Source organism: Parasteatoda tepidariorum, chromosome 2 (genome assembly GCF_982258835.1).
Source record: "Parasteatoda tepidariorum strain Cologne lab strain chromosome 2, Ptep-v5.0, whole genome shotgun sequence".
NCBI lineage: Eukaryota > Metazoa > Arthropoda > Arachnida > Araneae > Theridiidae > Parasteatoda > Parasteatoda tepidariorum.
In genome coordinates, this window is record NC_141756.1 from 29,101,763 (window position 1) to 29,124,613 (window position 22,851).

Here is a 22,851-nt window from a genome sequence, read left to right on the forward strand (position 1 = left end):
AGAAAAGGATAAAAGGAGTTTATCTTCTGTAATATACAGCAGGAATAGTTTTTTTTTAAGAAAAGAAAAAAAGTACGAGATCATTGTGGGAAAAGGCTTGAGAGAAGAAACATGGCATCCTACTTTTTGCTTTTCTCCTTCTTCTTGAGTATCAACCTACTTATAACAGTTTCTGCAAAATCGGTCGTCGTCTCTGATGTTCCTGTTGAAGCGGTCACCAATGTTAGTCAGAATGGCATCTCCGATGAGTTACTCCGTCTCCGAACCGGTAAGTCAATGAATCATTACTGTATTGTAACAAATTTTACAGATACGCCAATTGTCCCAAACAGTTCAGTGCGAAAGTGAGTGTTACCTGTTAAGTCTTAATCTTTTGACGGAAATGGGACACCTGTGTCCCCTTTATACATATATATATATATATATATATATATATATATATATATATATATATATATATATATATATATATATATATATATATATATATATATATATATATATATATATATATATATATATATATATATATATATATATATATATATATATATATATATATATATATATATATATATATTTGTGACGCTCTAATTTGCAAGCAAAAATATACTTTTGTACTTTTAAATTATAAAAAAAGCAATCTAATAGTTATTTCCTGATAGAAAACTTTATACGCCTCAAAAATATACAAAATTGAATTCCGTTCTTTTTCTCAGAATTAGCTTTCATTTACGTAAACGGTTCTTCCCCCTTGATCTTCGGTTGGGTACATGCAACTCAAAGAAGACAGCCGAAATTAGCTGATCGTGTATAAACAAGACTGCGTGTTAACATTACAGCTATTGATTTACATTTATTATCATGCTAAGTTTAATTGGGTACTTGTAAGTGACGTACAATGCACAATCGCCTTCTTTGGAACAACCATGTTATTTCAGAGGTATTTTTCTACTCGCGTAGCAAATACCCAATTGTAAAACTTTTTGGATTAATTGTGAACCTATTAATATTTTATAACTTCGTATAAATTATTTTAAGTGCGTAGTTCACTGCACATTTTTTGCACGTAATTTATAATAAAAATAAATGTACTCATATTACTTATTGTTTAATATTTCTATAATTGTTAGTTTTAAGTTTTAAATCCTTAATTAGGAATAATAATCAAAATCGAAAATTAATACCCTTAAATTAAATATAAAGTAAGAATTTTACTGAGAAACAGCTTCTTCATAGCTTTTATTATTATTTTTTTATGCTGATCCACTCTCAGAAATAAAACACTCAGTTTTGATGATTCAGCAATCCTTGAGCATTATTTCATTAATTTTGAGAATAATTTCGTCATCAAACCACGTGACTTTGGACGAAACACGAACTTTCAAATATATGACGAAAACGCTTCCTCAACTCAGAGCCTCATCGATTTGCGGTGTTGGGAATTCTTAACTAGAATGAAGGCTAGACAATCGAAACTAGAATGACGAAATATTTCTTTTCGTTTGACGAAATTCGTTTCCTCGAAGAAGTGACGAGTGTTATTTAATCAGGTTGACGAAATGTTCACTCGGAGCATGTACCAGGCAACGATTTTGTCAAAAACGAGGAAAGGTTCGTGGAATTTGAGTATTCATTTTTTACATAGTGTGATAACTGAAGAAACTAGACCACCATCAAATTTAAAAATTCGATTATTTCTGTTTCAATTTTTACTGATCGTTTATCATCGGGCCACCTCGCATGATTACTTCGATTTTAAATGGATATTAAGCCATGATCCCTCCAACATTGTAGATATTTTACATCAGCACTGTGATACGTGGGAACCAAGAGTAGCACATATGATGTCTTCTGATTGGCTAAGTGTAATGATGGCATTTTTTTATGGTTGTTTTTTTTAAAGTTATGGTAAGAAACTTAATTACACTTAGCATTAATTATTATGCATTTTGCTTACTTATTTTGATATTACTATTTTTGTTTTACTTTTTATAATTCCTTGCGTCGAATTATTCTCTCGCTAAGTTTCCTTAGGCAGGAATTAATATTTTTCGCCTAAGAAAAGTCGGATTGGCACCGTATGCTCTTCTTTTAAATATTAAATGAAATGCCAATTGTTTATATCTTTTTTTTAAATTTTATTTTTGACAAGAATCATAAAAATATATATTAAGTGCTTCGATTAAGGAACACCTTGCTCATACATCTTCTTTTTTTCAGATATAATCACTTGTGATTGTGGATCAGGTTCCATCGCGTGTGTTATTATGAACGGTAAAAAATTGTGTGGCTGCGAACCGGGAAAAACTCAAATAGGTGAAGCATGCCACAGTAAGAAAATCTATTTTTATTTCTAATTTTCCTACTTACTGAATTTATAATTAAATATACAATAATATTCCATAGATATCCTTGGTTTTGTTGACGCCTTAAAAACTATTTTAGTACTTTACAGACAGAGAATTGTAAAAGATTTCAGTGTGTTGGTGTTTGTTTCCATACCTGGAATTACAAAGCACTTCCTTCCTGAAATTGCTGCTTCCGTGCTTGCCGTTAGGCTACTTGATCGACACTAAAGCACATTTCTATTTTTAAATTTTACTGACATTTTAAAAAGATCGCTATGGAAGTTTTTTTAAATTAATTTTAAAAGGACGCAATTGCTGTGTCAATAAAGCACCCATAGACTAATGAGGCTATGCTGAAATCCTTAACTTCAACATGACCATTTGTATATTGCTCCCAACTTGCACTTCCACAATTCTGAAATAAAATAAGGTGGATCAAGGATTAGTTTTCCTTTGCTATTGGTGAAAATGAAAGAAGTTTTCCAGGTTCAGGCCAGATCATTTCATTCAAAAAGTTAAAACTTGAAAGCGTATTCGTCTCAGTGCTTAATCCAAGAAATACACTTATCTTTTGGGCTGGGTTCAGAAGTACACAGAGCCAAGGTGATCGACTTGCTAAACGCTACTGATAAAATTAACAAAATATGAAGTAAAGAAACGTTTAGATAGGTTTCATGGCTTTATTTCGAATCATTTTCAATAAAGTTAGAATTTATAGTTCATAACTAGTCACAATTCAACCAAAACTAATCAAGAACTCTTTCGAATGTTTTTCTGAACTCTTTCGAATGTTTTTCTAATTGGAACCTCTTAAAAAATCCTTAAATTATCTACAATTTTTATATTGTAAATAAAGTAGAAGATTATCAGAATATGAATTTCGATAGCCGTGATGGCTCAGGGGATGGAGTGTTAGCCTCCCAGTGAGGAGCACTGGGTTCGAATCCCAACGAAGCTGGTTGACACCAATTCTGTATCCGGCTCTCACCTACCACAGTGTTGAGGTAAAGTATCATCAATGGTAAACGGATTATGATTAAGAGTACTTAGGTGTGCCTCGGCAACCATCCTGTCCCCTAGTACGTGCCTCGGCAACCATCCAGTTCACTCCAAAACGAACTGAAGTGAGGAAAACCCAGCCAACCTAACCGGTTGAAGAACCGCCTCATGTTCACTTCCAAACTGACTCGCACGGAGAGAGGATGCGTTCCTCAAACCTGGATTATCTTAATTCTTTACAATGCTTTTATTATATGTTTTTGTTATTCATTAAATTTTCCCTATACTTAAGCTTTTATTCTTCATTTTCTGTAATTAACTAGGTTAATTAGCCTTTAATAATGCAGTTTAAAATATAGCATGTGACTCTTAGCCTAAGAGCACACACGTGCCATAAGTACCCTTTACGTCAGTCTAACCGTGGTAGGTTTTAATGGTTTTCCTCTAAAATGTAACACAATTCGTAACTGTTCAGAAGTTTATAATATTTTGCGGAACGGACAAACAGTTTTTATTTTGCTTACTGTACAAATAAGGTAGTTCACCTTTTGTAAAAACAAAAACAAAAAGAATGACAATAAATTTGTGTTATTTTTATTTTAAGCAAGAGTAAAGCTGCGTTTTTGGGGATGGGGAATAATTTGAAAAATCTGCTTTGCTCCTTTCAGAGGATATCAAAGGAATGCATTTTTAAAGAAATTTTATTTTATTTTCAGCACCTGTTCCCTATGGATGGAAAATAGCCACTATCGTTATAGCTGTAATCTTCGGCATCACCCTTGTAGGAATGGGTGTCTTCATTGTTAAAAGGTATTCACTAACAGTCGGTTTAAAATAATTAATTATGAATTTCGTTATGCTTCAGAAAAGTTGATAAGAGGGATAGTATGTATGTATGTATGCATATATATATATATATATATATATATATATATATATATATATATATATATATATATATATATATATATATATATATATATATATATATATATATATATATATATATATATATATATATATATATATATATATATGTGACTTCTTTTAAACTGAAAATTACATTAAATTAACTTTATTTTGAGAAATGTAGGCACGCTTATATGGTAAGAACTATAATTTTATGCATAACTTATGAATTTCGTCCAATCTTGGATTCTTCGAAATATCCTCCTTTAGCCTTTATCACAGCAGCACTTATTTTTGACATTCTTTCTATCAGTTTTTGTAATACTCTGGCTGATGTGTAGTTCCAGCAACTAAGTAAAGATTCCCAAAGCTTGTTTTGATTGGTACATCTTATTTTTGTAAGATTTCTATCGAGTTCATTCCACAATAGCTCAATAGGATTAATATCAGGGGATTGAAGGGGCCAATCCAGGTATTTCAGTACTTTTTTCTTTTCTTTTGATGCAATGTAGTTTCTACACAATTTCGATGAATGTTTTGAATCGTTATCTTGCTGAAAAACAAATCCTTGACCAACGATTCTCTCTCCGCATGGAAAAGCGTAAGGCTGCAATATTCTGCGATAATATTTTTTATCCATAATACCCTCTATTCTTACAAGATCTTCAACTTTATCACCGGCAAAACATCCCCAAATCAGGACTGAACTTCCACCATGCTTCACAGTTGGCAGCAAACATTGATTTGTCATACGTTCACCAACTAAACGACGAACATACTGCCTTCGTTTGCTTCCAAACAATTCAAATTTTGATTCGTCCGTAAACAAAACCTTTGACCACTGTTCTAAAGACCATGTTACATACTTTTTAGCCCATTGCAGTCGTTTTAATTTATTTTGTTTTTCTAAAGAGGTTTTCTAGTAGTATACAACCATTTAAACCATAGTCACGAAGTCGACGTTGTACAGTAGATACTGACACAATTTTCTGCCGAAAAGCAATCAATTCCTCACGGATTTCTGGTGCTGTTCGAGTCCGCTGCCACTTACTTTGAATGCGGATAAATTTATTCTCACGTTTGGACGTTATTCTAGGTCTCCCTGATCGCTGGCGGCTCTTATTTTGGCCTGTTTCTTTATTCCTTAGCAAAGTTCTGACAACAGTGGTCCGAGAAGCATTAGTTTTAGAGACAAATTGTCTACTTGAATAAACTTCTGCATGAAGTGCAATAATAACTGCACGTGTTTCCACACCTATTTCTCATTTTTGACCCATATTTCTTTAATAAATTGTATAAAAACATTAAACTTTTATTTTTAATATGTACCAGTTATTCTGGTTAATTAAGGCTATTATATCAGTATTTGAAATTTGTCATGAACACAACTTATAATTAACCCCATAAAAGAAGATGAAAAATAAATTGTTTATAAACTAAGAATTAATAAAATTTCTTAAATATATTACACTTGTTTTAGAATAGGTACTTACATGCACTTTCGTTCATTTCGTTATCAACTGCAGAATAGATACAAAATGAAAGAAATAATGCACAGTTTTAAAAGAAAACAGAGTTTTGAGATGTTTGTTTATGATTATGTTTGATAAATTGTATGTTTAAGTCAGAAACATTTAACTATTTTTGAAAATTTTGAAATAAATACAAGTGAAACTAAACTATTGACAGGCAGTGTATATATATAAATATATATATATATATATAAATATAAATAATATATAAATATATATATATATATATATATATATATATATATATATATATATATATATATATATATATATATATATATATATATATATATATATATATATATATATATATATATATATATATATATATATATATATATATATATATATATATATATATATATATATATATATATATATATATATATATATATATATATATATATATATATATATATATATATATATATATATATATATATATATATATATATATATATATATATATATATATATATATATATATATATATATATATATATATATATATATATATATATATATATATATATATATATATATATATATATATAAAAAAGTTCATAAAATAAGTTCAAAATGTAGATAAAACAAGGGGAAAATTACAGAACAATGAAAAAAGTGAAAAACGAAAAATAATAATAAAAAAATAAAAAAAACGGAATTAAAAAAATCCGGAAAAAAAGGACGTAAATTTTTTAAAGAATCCGGGAAATATATAATCTTTTCATCAGCTCACACGATTATATCCGCAAAAAGGAGTGCTTTCTAATATTGTATTACTATAGCCGAAGCAAAGTATATCAATACAATAGTGTGAGAACCACTCAAAAAAATTTTACAAAACAATTACAACAAATAAAATAGAATACAAGTAAAAATATCACGTAAAAACAGAAAATAAAATATAAAGAAGAAAAACAGAATAAAACATGAAATAAAATCTATAAAGCTAGCAGCGAATTCAAATGAACTTAGATAATCAGATATACATCCCACAGGGAGGTATACATTCACCCGGTATTCCCTTCCCTACACTGATTAGTTGACTTTTTTTCCCTTTCTTTCGGATTTTTTTCCCAGTTTCTTGTTATTTTTAATATTATATTTCTTTTTCTTCCTTTTTTCATTGTTCTGTAATTTTTTTCCAAGTTTTCTTTATATATTGAACTTATTTTATGAGCTCTATTTACTTGTAGCTTATGCGCAGTATATATATATATATATATATATATATATATATATATATATATATATATATATATATATGTCTGTCTGTCTGTCTGTCTGTATGTATGTATGTATGTATGTATGTATGTATGTATGTACGTATGTATGTATGTATGTATGTATGTATGTATATGTATATGTATATATATATGTATATGTATATGTATATATATATGTATATATATATGTATATATATATGTATATATATATGTATATATATATATATATATATATATATATATATATATATATATATATATATATATATATATATATATATATATATATATATATATATATATATATATATATATATATATATATATATATATATATATATATATATAAAGACTAAATAACGTTTTTACAAAGATTTATTAATATTCCCTTTGCCACACACTATTACAAACATTAGCCCCTATCCCACTAGTGCACGTGCTCTCCAGTATTTTTCTACTGTAAACGCTTTTACAACGAAAAAAGTCTCTAATTGGGACCGTTTGCTTTTTATCAATTAAGAACAACTGAAGTTTCATTTTAATAATTTCTAAATATCTGGGTAAATCGAAGTTAATTAGCCTAAAATTGACAGTGATGCTTAAATCACCAGTTTTTAGCAAGATGGAAGTCAAAAATTCTGACCACATGCTGTTTATGAGATAAATTAACAGATATAAAAGAGGTGTCAAAAGAAAACTGAAGAGATAGCAATTCCTTTCGTAATTCTAAATCATTCGGGCGTCATGGTGGTTAGGATATATAATATAAGACTAAAATACACTATCCTAATTCATTTAAGTGAAATCCCGTTCTACAGACAACAAGCGTAAATAACAGGCGTAAATAACAGTTAAGGAGATTCATTTGTATAAATATATATGAAATCGGAGACTACTTTACTGTACTGTTTAACTAACAGGACAACCTACAGTGTCTCCGCATCTATTGCTGAACTAAAGTTCATTTTATGATCCTTCACAACAGACGTCTGGTAAAGCACTTATGCTAGCTCTTGTTGATCGTCAACTTCTTCGTTTACTCACTAGTACTGCACGACTACGTAATCTTGTTTCAGTTGATTTTTTTAATGAGTCATGTTTTACGCTCTATCGGACGTATGGAAAAAAAAATACTTCCAATGAGCCAAACGGTATGAAACTAAATTTCCTTCAAAAGTTACCGGGTCACACCAATCTGAGAGAAGAAATATCTTGGCCCGAGGAATATTTTCATCGGTTTCCCAAAGTGCGATAACAATTGTGGAAGACATAAGAAATCATTAGCGTATGAGTATTTCCTAGAAAAATGTAAAGAAGATCTCCTTTCTTGATGAAGATTTGCTTTAATTCATTTTGGTGTTAACATAAATTCCACATATGATGTGTTTTATCAGCAATGCCAACCTTCATCTATCAAAACGTACCTCAAGATAGAATTGAGTTAACTTGTTTTATGAATTGCAATTTAATTAATGTAGTGATAGATACGTCACAATACTTCCCCACCAGAATTTTCTCAGGTATAGAATTCGATGAACAGATAGCACTAGTTGATTCATTGCCGTTTTTCGGAAGACCGGGAGAGCAGTATAAAATTTACCGAATTTTGAGAGCAGGATGTGAGGGCTGTATCACCAGGTTTTGAGTGTTAGCCATGTTAAGTTCACGGTTGTGTGAGTGGTTGCTCCTGTTTACTTTTAGCTGTCGAGTGTGTGCAGGGTCCCGTTGTGAATGATACACAATGAGTAGCAACAGCGTGGGGAGGACAATGACGCAAGTCGCAAATAGCAAGGCAACTGCTCACTGTGGACCAGTGTTTCCCAAAGTGTGGTACGTGTACCCACAGAGTAACGGGAACAGTTTAGCGGGGGTACGCGTTCTTATGCGAAATATCTGGCTACAAACGAAAATTTCAAAAAAAAAATTTACTTAAAAACAAAGCTGGCCAAGAAAATTTACGATTAATTATTTTTCTATTGGCTATTTTTGCAGACTAAACAGTTAATAATTAGTGCTGTCAACAGCCAGTTGTGATTTTTAACTTTTATTCAATTTCTTATAGTAAAAAATACATTCATTTCTTATTAGTGGTACGCAGCGCTGCGAAAAATTTAGAAAGGGTAACCAAAAGTCATAAGTTTGGGAAACACTGCTGTAGTCCCTCCATAGGTAAGAGCGTGGTAATAATGTTACGAGCGTGGAAACAATTCCACCGGAATGTTCAGTCAAGGATCCTCTACTGCTCAACCCAGTGTAGTAAGCAGCAAGACTAGAGTAGCCACAATATGGATTTTCTATAATATCAGTGACTTATTTTATGCACGTCTCACTACAAAAGACGATTCTTCTGGTTTTTAAGAGATAGTCACATTCATTTGACTACACTGTTTATCATTAGTTTAGGGGTGAATATACGAATTATTAAGGAAAATTTGAAATAATATATGAACTATGATTTTGGTTATACATATATACAATTATTAGATAAAAGTTTGAAATTCCATTTTTTTATTTTTTAGCAGGCAGTAGGAATTCATGGTAGTAGACTGCGTGGAAGAAATTACTGACCATAAGGAAAAATTAAAAAATATACAGATCGCATTTAAAAAAAAAAATGTGTTTATTTCTTTTACTTTCATATTATGGAGAAGGAAAAAAATTATATACGGCAATAAAATTGTTTCTATCATAAGGTGTGTTGTCCTTTTTTTTTACAATTTTCAATTTTTTTTATTACAATTTTAGGTCTTCTGTTATAATTCGAAAAAGGTAATTTAATGATTTATTTTAATTGAAAATAAATAAGAATGTTACACCCAGGAAAGGATCTCACTCTTTGTAAGAGGAATTTCAAAAGCCGATTTATAAGAAAGCTGAAAAATCTAATGAATGGTAATAATTATCTGTAAATATGAAAACAGTCTCAAAAATAAAACTTCTTATAATATCAAACCTCTTCAAATATTGTAAATCTTACATAAGCAGAAAGATGCACCGGAAGAATTCAAAAGTCTGCTCCAGTTTTAGAATCTCAATATTATTTACACTCATCTGACCGCCCATAACATTGTGATTTTAGCCATTTAAAAAACTCAACATTTTGATATAACATTTAAAATATGATGCAAATAAGCTACGATTGTGGGCAGTAGCATTAAATAAGTGACGAAAGAAAAAATTAATAAAATTACTAAAAATTTACGATATTATACTTGTTCTTCTTCACCAGTACTACATCTCAGTGCAGTCCAAGAAGTCTCCCACTGGGTCTGCTTCCTTACCAAATAAATTAAGATATACTAAAGATATATATAACATAACTAACTAACTAAACTAGATGTGTGCGTGCGTGCGTGCGTGTGTGTGTGTGGTGTGTGCGCGTGTGTGTGTGCGTGCGCGCTCTGACTACTATAGCATTTCTTTTGTTTCATTTATTAAGTTGAAAAATATTTTAAACTTTGCTTCTTTCGTTTTATTAGAAATAATATGAATCCCCTAGAAAAAAAATTATATATTCTGATTGAAAACTGGAAATTTAAAAAATGCATCTGCATTATTTATTAAAATATCACAGTAAATATGTGCAAAAAAAATAGTTTGTTCTTTTCTAAAAAAGTTTTATATTATTCAAAATAATCAAATTTCAAATTATGTGTAAAAACAACCAAAATAGCAGTAACATCACCAGTAACACCAGTGCAAGTAACATCGATTGATGTTACTTGCACTAGAAATTAATATCGAGGGACATTTTGAGCGCGTTTTGAGCCTATGGCCAAGCCGTATTCTTGGCCATAGATGGCCCCATCAAAAAACAAGATATAACCCTCTGCTTTAAATTCTCTTGGTTTCACAAAGCAGGTTTGTTGGTATTGAATTGTGACATTAGAAACAACAACATATCATCAACTAAAGTTTGTGAGCTTATGACATCACCTAAAATTACATTGCTTGCAACCTCCAAACACACGTGCATCCATTGCAATTTTAAAATCGAGTAATGAAGAAGCTAACTTTTCCCTATTTTTAATTTAAGTATCTATTATAGTTTTTAAATTCTTTATCCTTTTGTATTATCTGTCAAAAAAAGTGAAATAATGGCTTTTTAATAATTCATTGGCTACTGCTTAATGAGGACTTTAAATAAAATGTTTATTCTTTCTTTTTAGGATGAATACTAGCTAGATTAGCTATAATTATTAACCCTTAGCTATTAATATAAGATGTAAATATTTGTACTTTTAAAAAATCCCTTTTGAAAATAGCGTTTATAATACATTAAAAGACGAGACTATTCACGGCGGTAAAAAAGACACACCTGTTGGAAGGTTACTGAGGATTACTATATTACGGAAGTACATAAAATTAATACGTATTTTTAAAAAAATTTCTAACAATTCTGAGTGGGAGTATACTTAAAAATTGAAACAATAAGGAATTGATAAAATTTTTATGCACCATCGACGAAAAAAAATTTAAATTAGCAATTAACCTGTTTATAAGTATTACTAATGCCAACGTTAAATGCGATTATAAAACCACAAGAAATGATATTCCAAGCATAAATGTGTCTTATCAAATGAAACTATTTGTTGCACTTGTGCTAAATAATGAATCAATAGCGATGATAAGAAAGCTGTCTTATCAATTGTTTAATTCTTTTCTGCCAAATTCTATGATTATATTTTTCACACAATAAGAAAAGGACAAAAAGAGTTATCTTGCAAAATCAATATCTACAGATTGCCTCAATTATATTAATCATTGAGGAGTTCCTCTTGAAGATTGAAGCATGGCATCCTGCAGTCTTCTCGTTGTTTTTCTCTTGGGTGTAAACCTCCTTTTACTAGTTTCTGCAAGTTCTGGAATTAATTCTGATGTGTCTGAAATTCCTGTGAATGACGTCACTGAGGGAAGCCTGAAAGTGGAAGCCCTCCCCACTATTATTTCCAGTAAGTAAAGAAATCATTTCTGCTCTCGCCTTTAGGGCTGCTGACTACTACGATATATATATATATATATATATATATATATATATATATATATATCTATATATATATATATATATATATAGATATATATATATATAGATATATATATATACATATATATATATATATATATATATATATATATATATATATATATATATATTATATATATATATATATATATATATATATATATATATATATATATATATATATATATATATATATATATATACAAAATTCCTCTATTTACTCTTTTATTTGTTTATTGTTTGTATAATTTGAGCTTTTAGTTATCTGGCAATCTTGTTACGAAAATATTTTAAATCATTCTTGAAAAATTTCCCGTTTATGTAAGTTCATTTGAATTCACTACTCGCTTTGTAGATTTCGTTTCATTATTTCTTCTGTTTCTTCTTTATATTTTATTTTCAGTTTTTACGTGATATTTTTACTTAATATGATCTATTTTATATGTTGAAATTTTCATGTAAAAATTGTTTTGCGTGCTCCTCACCTTATTGTATTGATATATTTTGCTTTGGCTATATTGATACAATATTAGAAAGCACTCCTTTTTGCAGATATATTCGCGTGAGCTGATGAAAAGATTATATCTTTCCTTTTCCGGATTTTTATTAATTTTCTCCTTTTTTCGGATATTTTTTTCCGGTTTGTTATTACTTTTATTTTTGTTATTATTTTTCTTTTTCTCCCTTTTTTTCATTGTTCTGTAATTTTTTCCATGTTTCCTCTATATTTTGAACTTATTTTATGAGTTCTATTTACTTGCAGCTTATGCGCAGTAAACAAACCTTATTGTTTTTCTTCGTGTTTTTTCTTTCTTTTTGTCTTTTATGCATACATGTATATATATATATATATATATATATATATATATATATATATATACAGTCAAACCCCGCTATAGTGAACCTTCAAGGGACCGAAATTTTGGTTCACTATAACCGGGAGTTCACTATATCCTTTATGCAGGCAATTTAACTAATGGTTCCCAAACTCCTCCCTTTTATTACACATTATATAAATAAATGACTGAAAAATATTATTTAGTAGCGAAAATGTGTTATTTTTCATTACTCTTCGTCCTGCTTACAAAAAAAAAAAAATTAAAAAGATAGTAATCTTTAGCTGATGAGCAATCCTGACAGAAAATACATATTGATCCCACTGTCACCTTACAGGTGCACTATCTGCCAGGGTTGGAAATATCTGCTTGGTTTGTTTAGGGGTAGGAAAGTAAGATAAAAGAAGCTTATCGCTAAATTCCCCTCTATAGATGGTTTTAAAAATCGGTATATGTATTTATTTTAAAGTAAAAATTTCAAAATTATTACAAAAAAAATAAGTTGAAGGTAGAAAAAAGTTCATTATATCCAACTCCCTCACTTTTTTGGTTCACTATATCCACAAAAAATAACCTTATGCGTGTATAGCAAGGCACGGGACCTAACATTTCGTTCACTATATCCGGGAATTCACTATAAACCGTGTTCACTATAGCGGGGTTTGACTGTATATATATATATATATATATATATATATATATATATATATATATATATATATATATATATATATATATATATATATATATATATATATATATATATTATATATATATATATATATATATATATATATATATATATATATATATATATATATATATATATATATATATATATATATATATATATATATATATATATATATATATATATATATATATATATATATATATATATATATATATATATATATAACTGATATATAAGTTCAAAATGAAGAATAAAAACAACAGACATATGAAACATATACATATGAAAAAAAGACATATGAAAATAGACATATGAAAAAAAGGGGGTGGGAAATAATAAGTAAAAAAAATAAACAGCATTTAATTTAAAAAAAAAAAAAAAAAAAAAAAAGAAATGTTAAATGAAAAACCGGAAAAAAAACCGGAAAAAAAAATAAAGCTATAATCTTTTCTTCAGCCCACACGATTATATCCGCAAAACAGAGTGCTTTCTGATATTGTATCAATAAAGCCAGAGCAAAATATATTAATACAATAGTGTGAGGAGCACTCAAAAAAAATTTTTTATAAAATAACTACATAAAAATAGATCATAAAAAGTAAAAATAACATGTAAAAACAGATAATAAAATAAAATAAAAAGAAAAAACACTAAAAAGGGGGGACTATAAAGCGAGTAGCAAAATCATAACAACTTACACGGACGGATATTTTTCAAGAATGATTTAAAAATGTTTTCGCAGAAAGATTGCCAGATTACAAAATATGAAAACAAAAGATGAAAACAAAAGCGCAAATTAAGTGTAACAAGAGGGTTTTAAAGTGTCGTTCTTACTGCACTGCTGAAGTGATTTGTTATTATGAGTTTTGATTTGTTAGTTACCAAGGATGGGCCCGAAATGGATGTGCACAAGGTAATATTATACTGGATAATTTTAAAAATTGATCATAAATAGTTTTAGAAGATAGATGTTTATTTAAGAAAAATATAAAATAGAAAAGAGAAACATAAATTGCCTGCTTTGCAAATAATTTTAGCCGCGGATTTGCACGATATGGATTAGCACATAGAAAAATTATTTAAATTATCAAAGAAAAAATTTTAATAGATAATTTTGACACGGATTTGCCCGAAATGGATTTGCACATGGAAAAATTAACAAAGAAAAAATTGTAGCAGATAACTTTAACCACGGATTTGCCCGAAATGGATTTGCACATGGAAAATTGTATAAATTAATAAAGAAATTTTTAGCAAACAATTTTATCCACGGATTTGCCCGAAATGGATTTGCACATGGAAAGATTAACAAAGAAAAATTTTTGTACATAATTTTAGCCATGGATTTGCCCGAAATGGATTTGCACATGGAACATTGTATAAATAAAGAAATTTTTAGCAAACAATTCTATCCACTGATTTGCCCGAAATGGATTTGCACATGGAAAAACTGTATAGATTAACAAAGGAAATTATTTAGTAAAAGAATTTTTGGTAAATAATTCTAACCACGGGTTTGCCCGAAATGGATTTGCACATGGAAAAATTATATAAATTAACAAAGAAATTATTTAGTAAATAATTTTGGCAATGAATTTTGGCCTGAAATGGATTTGCACATGGGAAAATCATAAAAATTATCAAAAAAAATGTTTAGAAAATATATCCACCAAAATATACGATTAATTCAATGATTTTATATAAAATTTTATTACATTAGTTGGGTATCCATTGTTTCTTATCAGATTTTGAAAGAGTTTATCGATTTGTATTTTGGATAAATAAATATTACTACATATTCTTTTAATTCTGTTCATTTAATTAAAAGTGGTATTTAAATAGATGCTCCTAGAAACATTAGAATTCCAAGTAACTAGTTTATTAATATTAAAATTAAAATCATTTCTTTTATCGTATAAATCAACAAAGCAGATATTTTCAACTTTCATAATACCCAAATCCAAAAAATTGAAATTAATATTATCATCATGATTACGAAGTAAGATTAATTTAAAACTAAATTTTCCAGAATTTTGGGTAATTTTGTTAAAATTTTAAAACTCTCACAACGAAAGAACTCCTTTAAATGGTAAAAGTTTCATATGAAGTTTGGAATCATTTACATTTGGTGGTGGAAAAATAACTTTAAATCAAATTTACAAAACAAAGAATCACACGTTAAAACCTTAACTTAGCCTCCACTAGAAGAAATTTTCTCAAGTGGCCTGCAAAATTAGCTCCCCTGTGAAATTTTGCTTTATTTTAATTAAAAAAAAGTCAAAAGAGCCATGAAGTGGCTGCATAATTTTTAATCAATTTTTTTTCGTGATTTTATATTACGTGTACCGGGAAATTCATTTTACAAAAAAAACAGGCTTCATAATAGAAGGAAGCAAATGGTACCTTTATAAATGAAAAAGTAATAGGGCATTCATCCTTAAATGTATGATCAGATATATCGCTTAATTCAGTCGGGTATTTTCGTTAGATTTTTGAATACTTATGCACAGGTGTTTTAGCTCTGTAAGTTCCATATGTCTTTTTAATTTAGTTTTTCGAAACTCTATCACCGAAGAAAATAAAAAAGCCTTAGTTTAAGTGCCTTACAATTGAAACAATGCAATTATTTTAAATTAAATATTGAATCTTGCCATGAAGAATTATGGCTTTAGAACAGACAAATAATTTAAATATATTAATAAACTTTTTTAAATATCGCCAATTTGGTGACATTTCTCCACCTAGATGAAAATCATCAAAATCACTGCCGTATTTTCAGTTTTTGCAAATTGTTATGAATCCAGATAATGCAGCATTGGAGTAAGTTTTAAAATACAAAAAAATTAGACCACAAACGCTTTTCATTATGACAAAACGATGTCCTTTCTCCATATTGACATTCTGTGCCATTTTGAAAATAAATGCAGATAGAGTTGGCCATAGATTGGCTAAACTCGACCTAATACTCATGAGTAACAGTTGCATACTCACAGCATTAATAAAAATAGCATATCATTTGCAAAAAATTTATTATTCCGTACTACGACGAAGCCTTCAAAAAACAGGCTTTAGGTAGAACATTACTATTGAGTTAACTGGTATATACCTTAATTTAAAAAACAGTTAATAAAATAAAAAATTAATGATGAAAAAATCAAATTAATAAAAGAACCTTTTGAATTACTGTCAGACATGGCGTGTACTTTCGAGCACAGAAGCTTCCAGAAGACCCTAAGATTTTATTACTTAAATTCAGATTTTATGATTCGAAACTGTGTTCTTAATCAGGCATTGCTTTTGTACAGAAAACCAAACTTCACGATCGGAATTTCTTTTCTGGAATTTTCTATTATCTAAAAAAATATCCTGCTTTTTCCCCATTCTCTAAAGTCATTCTGTTCATTCATTTCATTATTTTATTAGTAATGTAATTATGAGACTTGCTTATGATAAACCAAACTTTGAGGTTTGATGACTCTTAATGTAAACCAAATCAACTTCATCATTTGGTACGTCCTAATTCAAAACAAGTTTTTCTTAAACTAAACACCTCTGAAGTTACAAAATAATTCTCTAAGTATTTCTTGAGAAATTTAGAAAAATGTCGAAAATTGAAAATGTCTCTTCAATTATTGTAAAGTAGTGTATTCTTCACGCAAAATCAAATGAAATCAAACGTAAGACAGTAGAATTAATGATTCGAAAGTTAAAGTTTTTATACATAAAAAATACAGTTTTCTTCTTAGACCCATTTACTCATTACTATTGCTATATAGAATAAAAAACTATTACGTCCTATGTCTTACAAAAGTTAAGAAACAAAGTTTTGACTTTATATCTTCATGCGTCTGATTCTTAGACAAAGTAATACATAATTTTGAACACATATTTGTACGCCAATTCCAATGAAATTAATATTAAGTAGATTGGTCGAACAGTTTTTAAATAAGTGTTTGTTGTACTAATTTTATAAATCCGAAATTATATTTTTTCTACATGCAAGTCTCATAATTTATGAAAATCAACTTATCAATTTGCATTTGGTTTTATTATATTCACCGCTAGCAAATGCATTGGAAAGAATGTCTATCTCGTATTGAAATTAAAGTGTAAGTTTAGCTTCCAATTGCTCCAAAAAATGGATCACTATAGGCGTATGTCAAGACAAAATGGCACAGTGGTTAAGGTACTAAGCTGAGTTGTCATTATGATAAACCGGGGTTCTTATTCCCCAGGCGACATGGAGATCGCGTTATTTAACTTTAATTATATACGAAATTAGTTCAGAAATGAATTAACATATATTAAATTATTGCTTCATCTATTTTTCTTTCAGATTGTGATTGTGGAACTGGCTCCATAGCATGCGTCAAAGTAGGTGAACAAAAAGTTTGTCTTTGCGAAGATGGTAGAGCTCAAAGAGGAGACACATGCGAAGGTAAGTGGAGTTTTTGCAATATAGTCTGTTCTAAATATTTTGACAAATGCTTGAATATGTTGTGATATATCTTAAATTCTATTTCACCCTTCAATAGTTAGTGAGTTATTTAAAATTACTCACTAGCCTCGACTCAACTTGTAAACCTCGACTTTCCAAATAACTCTGTAAAACGATGTAAAATACAATTGGTTTTATACACTCGAATTAATTTTTTCTCCACCAAATGCATGCTCTCTTAAAACACTACCGTACAATTGAAAAATCAATGTAAGCTACAAAAAAATTCAAAATTGAGATTTCTATAAATTTCGTATTTTTGTATGATGAGCTATCGATTGCAATTTTTTTTTTTCAGAAATAATTTTTGCAAAAAAATTTTTATTAGCAGGAGAAAAGAAATGGCGTCAGTCAAAGCTGACATTTAGAACTCTGTGAAAACCATGAAAAGAATTTTTTAATTTAAATTTTTATCATATTTGGTAAAAAGCATTCATTTTTTTAAAATAATTTTTATAATTATTTATGAATAGTAGATTTAATGATGATTGTATTTTACGATTTTATAATAATTATAATTTTTGATCATTAAAAATATAAGCATTAATTAAATAATCATATAATACAAAATTTAAACACTATAAGATACTGTTATTGAAAAACAGGGATTTTCAGAATTTATTTCGGAAAATATATATATTTTTTAAAAAAAGGATATTATGTCTATAATCCATATATTTCGCATTTCCGTATATATTATATATATAACGGTCTGTTCAAGGAAAGTATATTAAGGAAAGGATATTTTTGGACTACCCTTCCCCATTTGTCAGCAAAAGTAAGCAAATCACAACCACTTTCCCATGCTTACCTTGGGCAGTTGCTTCCACACCAGTGATTTTTGACATTTACAGTAGTAGTTTTTGGATTAAATTCAAATAAAAATATATAACTTTGAGTAAAACCAATTTTAAATTTTAATTTCGTTTTGAGTGGAATATTCTTAAGGAATTTTTTGTGTTCATAACTCCTGACCTATAAAGCTCTTCGATGGATTTATTTATTTTATTTTTTCTTCAAATTTTTCCTTTCATTATTCCTTAACATTTATTCCACATTTGAAATTTTTTAATGTCTAACTTTTTTGTTACTTTTTTTATTTTGTTTATTGAGGAAGTTTTGAACATAAAGGCATTTTAATGCCATGCGTAGACATTGCTTATAGCACTCCCCCCCCCCTTGTGAGCAAAAATAAGTAAATCAACAAATCTCTTCCACCATAAGGTGCTTACGTAATATTAGAATGGCCCCTTTAATCCGTATATTTCAAATTTCTGTATATTTATTTATAGTCTGAAGTAGTTAGCCAGGTGATCAAGCAGTCAGATTGCCTTATTGCTAAGTCAATTTTTGCGGGTACAAACCCAACTGAGGTCATGGATGTTTCTGCGTGAGTTTTTTTTTGTATTATATAATTTATAAATGCGACCCACTCTATGAACGGGTATCTATGGCAGTGTGGCGTGGAAAACGCTGCTTACCTCCGTTACTTAAGCAAAGAATATGACTTAAGTATGACTTTGACTTAGGTACAAAGGTGCCAACCGGGTAACGTTAAATGAGTATCACTTTCGGCATCTTCCGAGGCTAAAGAACGAGAGTCAGTGCCTGCTGCTAGAAAAAAAAATATTAACCTTAATATTAAATAGGCCCAGCACTCTGATAGTCTCATTGTTCTGTGTTGATTATTATGCATGAAACTTTAACACAAAGCCTCTGTAATTTAGTTCTTTAAGGGATTATAAAAATGAATACATGTATATATATACATATTCAAAATTCAAATCATCTTATGACGCATGATTTCACTAAAAATTTATTTTTTGCTTCCAGTTGTTGTTTCTGCTGGATGGAGAACAGGCGGCATCATCCTAATTGTGCTTTTCATTATCACCCTTTTAGGATTTGGATTCTTCGTTTACAAAAGGTATTCATAAGTTTAACTGTAGTACAAGATTATAAACTTAGTAACAGCAAAACATCATGTTTTTAATTTTTTTTTATTTAAGGAAAACCTTCGGTTGAGGTTGTTTATTGGTTGTCATTTATGATCTATTCCCAGAGAAGGACTTTTTTTCTTACATAAAGCACAGCAATGGATAGGTAGACAGATAAATAGACAAGAGTTACATTAATGATTTATATAAAAATTATTGAATAATTAAAACGCAGTAGAATTTACGGGAACGACGGAAGAAAATATAATAAAATAATGAGGAGTACTCGAAACTTGGAAAAGTTTAATATCCCCACCGTAAAACACTGGATAAGTTCAAAAGTTTAAAAAAAATTTGTTTGCGAACTTTGTTAACACGTTGAATGCAACGCTAATTTTACATGGCTTGCCCATCAGACCAAAATGATTTTCTCAATATGTATTGCATTAATTTCTTCAAACAATTTTAGTAACGATAATAATATTAAAAAAAAATAAAACTATTAAAAATTTACTTGATTTATGTGCTTCTAATAATCTCGCCTTTGCCGGTCACCTGTGACCCCCGTGGCGCTACGAACAAACTCAGTGCCGGTCACCGGTGACCCCCATGGCACTCAACGTGTTAAAGTGGATTATTTTTAGAGCTATAATGAATCATGTTCCTGAAACTAATTTCTCCTAAGCCATTGAAGGTTTAACTTGTGTGAATAAATTTTAACCTTGATCATATCTAAACTATTATTTATAGAGTTTTAATTCGAATTTAGTTCTGAATATGTCGACATACTTTTTTGTTTAATTTTGTAGAACATATAAATAGACAAAGAAATAAATGATGTATAAAATATTATTATATGTATTTTGTAAAGTGTATATTGTAAATAAGTTTCAAATTCCATTTTCTATTTTTTAGCAGGCAATAGTAAACGAAGAGATTGCTTTGATGGAAGATATTACATTGAAAAGATTACTGGACAATTAAAAATCATCAAAGATATTGAATATTTATTACATAATGACCATTTATTGAAATTTTATGTGGTCTTCTTTCGAAATTCGTAATTTTTTCAGCTCTAGTAAAAAATGTTTTTTTTTTCTTCTTTCGTTACACACATGGCAATCAAATGCATTTAGAGCAATAAAATACACTTTTTTAAAATGTTTCAATTTTATTTATTTTATTATGCTACTCTTCATTATAAAACTTCAAAATATTTTATTATAAAACTGGATGCTGTATTGTAGTTTACAGAAATAAAATCGACGGTTTAAAGTGTCAGAATTTTGAAGTAAAATATCAAAGTGGAAATAGGAAAGAAAAAAATTCACTGTTTTCAAAAAGTATCTTAACTTACAGGAAAAAAATGAAAAAAATTGAATGAAGCAAAATCGCTGGAAGACTCAAAAATGATATACTATTCTTTGGAGTCACCAGTTTGGAAGATGAGATAAAAAGTATTAAAAACCAGTTTGGTTGACAGATATAATAACTTGCAAGATGTAACAAATAATCACTTTTCACTTCTCCTTTAGTTTTTTTTTTTTTTTTTTTTTTTTTTTGTAGAATTACAACAGGTTTAATTTTCATTATCAGCCCCAAAAGTACATACTGATAAAATATATACTGTTGTGTTAATTTGCGAGAATTTGTAAATGCTTTTTTCCCTCTCAATCTTTTAATCCTTTTTGCACGCAGAATTTTATCTTCACTTTTGACAGCCTAAAATATATATTAAAATAAGTGATGATAGAATATTCTGTCTTTTTGAGATGAGATGACGAAATTTTACTTGCAGCGCACAAGAAAGTATTGAAACTTGCTTAGTTATCATGGGACATGATGTTCCAGTTGAAGTTTGAACACTCTAGTTTAAGATTCTCGGACGCGTGGTTTGCCTGTCACTAGCGGCTCCTGATGGTATTTCAGTTGCCCGCAATATTCCCAGATTCAATTTAAATTATTAGTTCGATAAGTGCTTGACTTCGCACAGGTTGTCGGGCTACCAAAGCAGAAGAACCATCCCCTCTCCAGAGGATCAAAATTGTGATGGCATGCCTTCAGTTTATCCTCAGGAATTTTTCCCAGACCATCGCCAATAGCCTATTGTGCATCTCTAGTGCTACTTAAAGGAAGTACCTAAATACCGAGTTCGATAAGAAAAAGGAAACTATCTTATAATGACAATTACTTTAGTTGATAACGATTAGGAGTGAAAAATTAGTGGCAGATGTTTAAGAAAAAAATTTTACGTTAGGTTTGTTTAAGTTAATCCAGCAAGAAAGACCTAACCCAACAAGAAAGAAAAAAAATATCTTGAAGTTACTTTATGAATCGATTTTTATTTTACTGTCTGCGCGTACCAGAGGGAAATAATCGAAAACATGAAAACACGCCTGTGTTATATCATTTGTCTTAGGTAGAACTTAAATGCGTAAACAGCCATTGATATCTTGAAAATTTCTATTCAAAATTAAGCTTAAATTAAAAAGAATTCTTGAAAAACTAAGGGTACAAATTAGCCACCAGAAAAAATGTATACATTAAAGTTGCAGTACATTTACTTTTAAACTAGCTAAAACTTTCAAGTGATGTGTATTCATGGTGAAACAGTTAGGTTGGGCACCTCTTACTAGAAGTCTGGACGGAGGTCAAATCAGTGATTGGATGGTTGAATTTTATCTCTGAATTTTTTCTCTGGGAAGATCAATTAATATTTGTCATGTTTTATTTGTTTTGAAAATTATTTTTTTTAATTAAAATTATTATTATTTGTTTTTTAAAAAAATTATCTTTTGAGAACAAAAATCTAATTGTTGTTTGTTTCTAATTAAAATCTATA

General features: G+C 28.9%; 2 protein-coding genes across 2 annotated transcripts; both read left to right on the forward strand.

The window, feature by feature from the left end:
* Window positions 1-9,713, forward strand: LOC147814893 (uncharacterized). Its single transcript, XM_087157100.1, has 4 exons — window positions 1-268; window positions 2,224-2,334; window positions 4,067-4,160; window positions 9,541-9,713. The coding sequence occupies exons 1-4, from the start codon at window positions 112-114 to the stop codon at window positions 9,548-9,550; spliced, it is 372 nt and encodes a 123-aa protein (XP_087013226.1). The 5' UTR covers window positions 1-111; the 3' UTR covers window positions 9,551-9,713.
* Window positions 9,714-11,709: 1,996 nt separating this feature from the next.
* LOC107447787 (uncharacterized) lies at window positions 11,710-21,170 on the forward strand. Its single transcript, XM_043056715.3, has 4 exons — window positions 11,710-11,973; window positions 17,911-18,012; window positions 19,906-19,999; window positions 20,925-21,170. Exons 1-4 carry the CDS (start codon window positions 11,814-11,816, stop codon window positions 20,932-20,934), a joined length of 366 nt encoding a protein of 121 aa, XP_042912649.1. The 5' UTR covers window positions 11,710-11,813; the 3' UTR covers window positions 20,935-21,170.
* The last annotated feature ends 1,681 nt before the right edge of the window (window positions 21,171-22,851 follow it).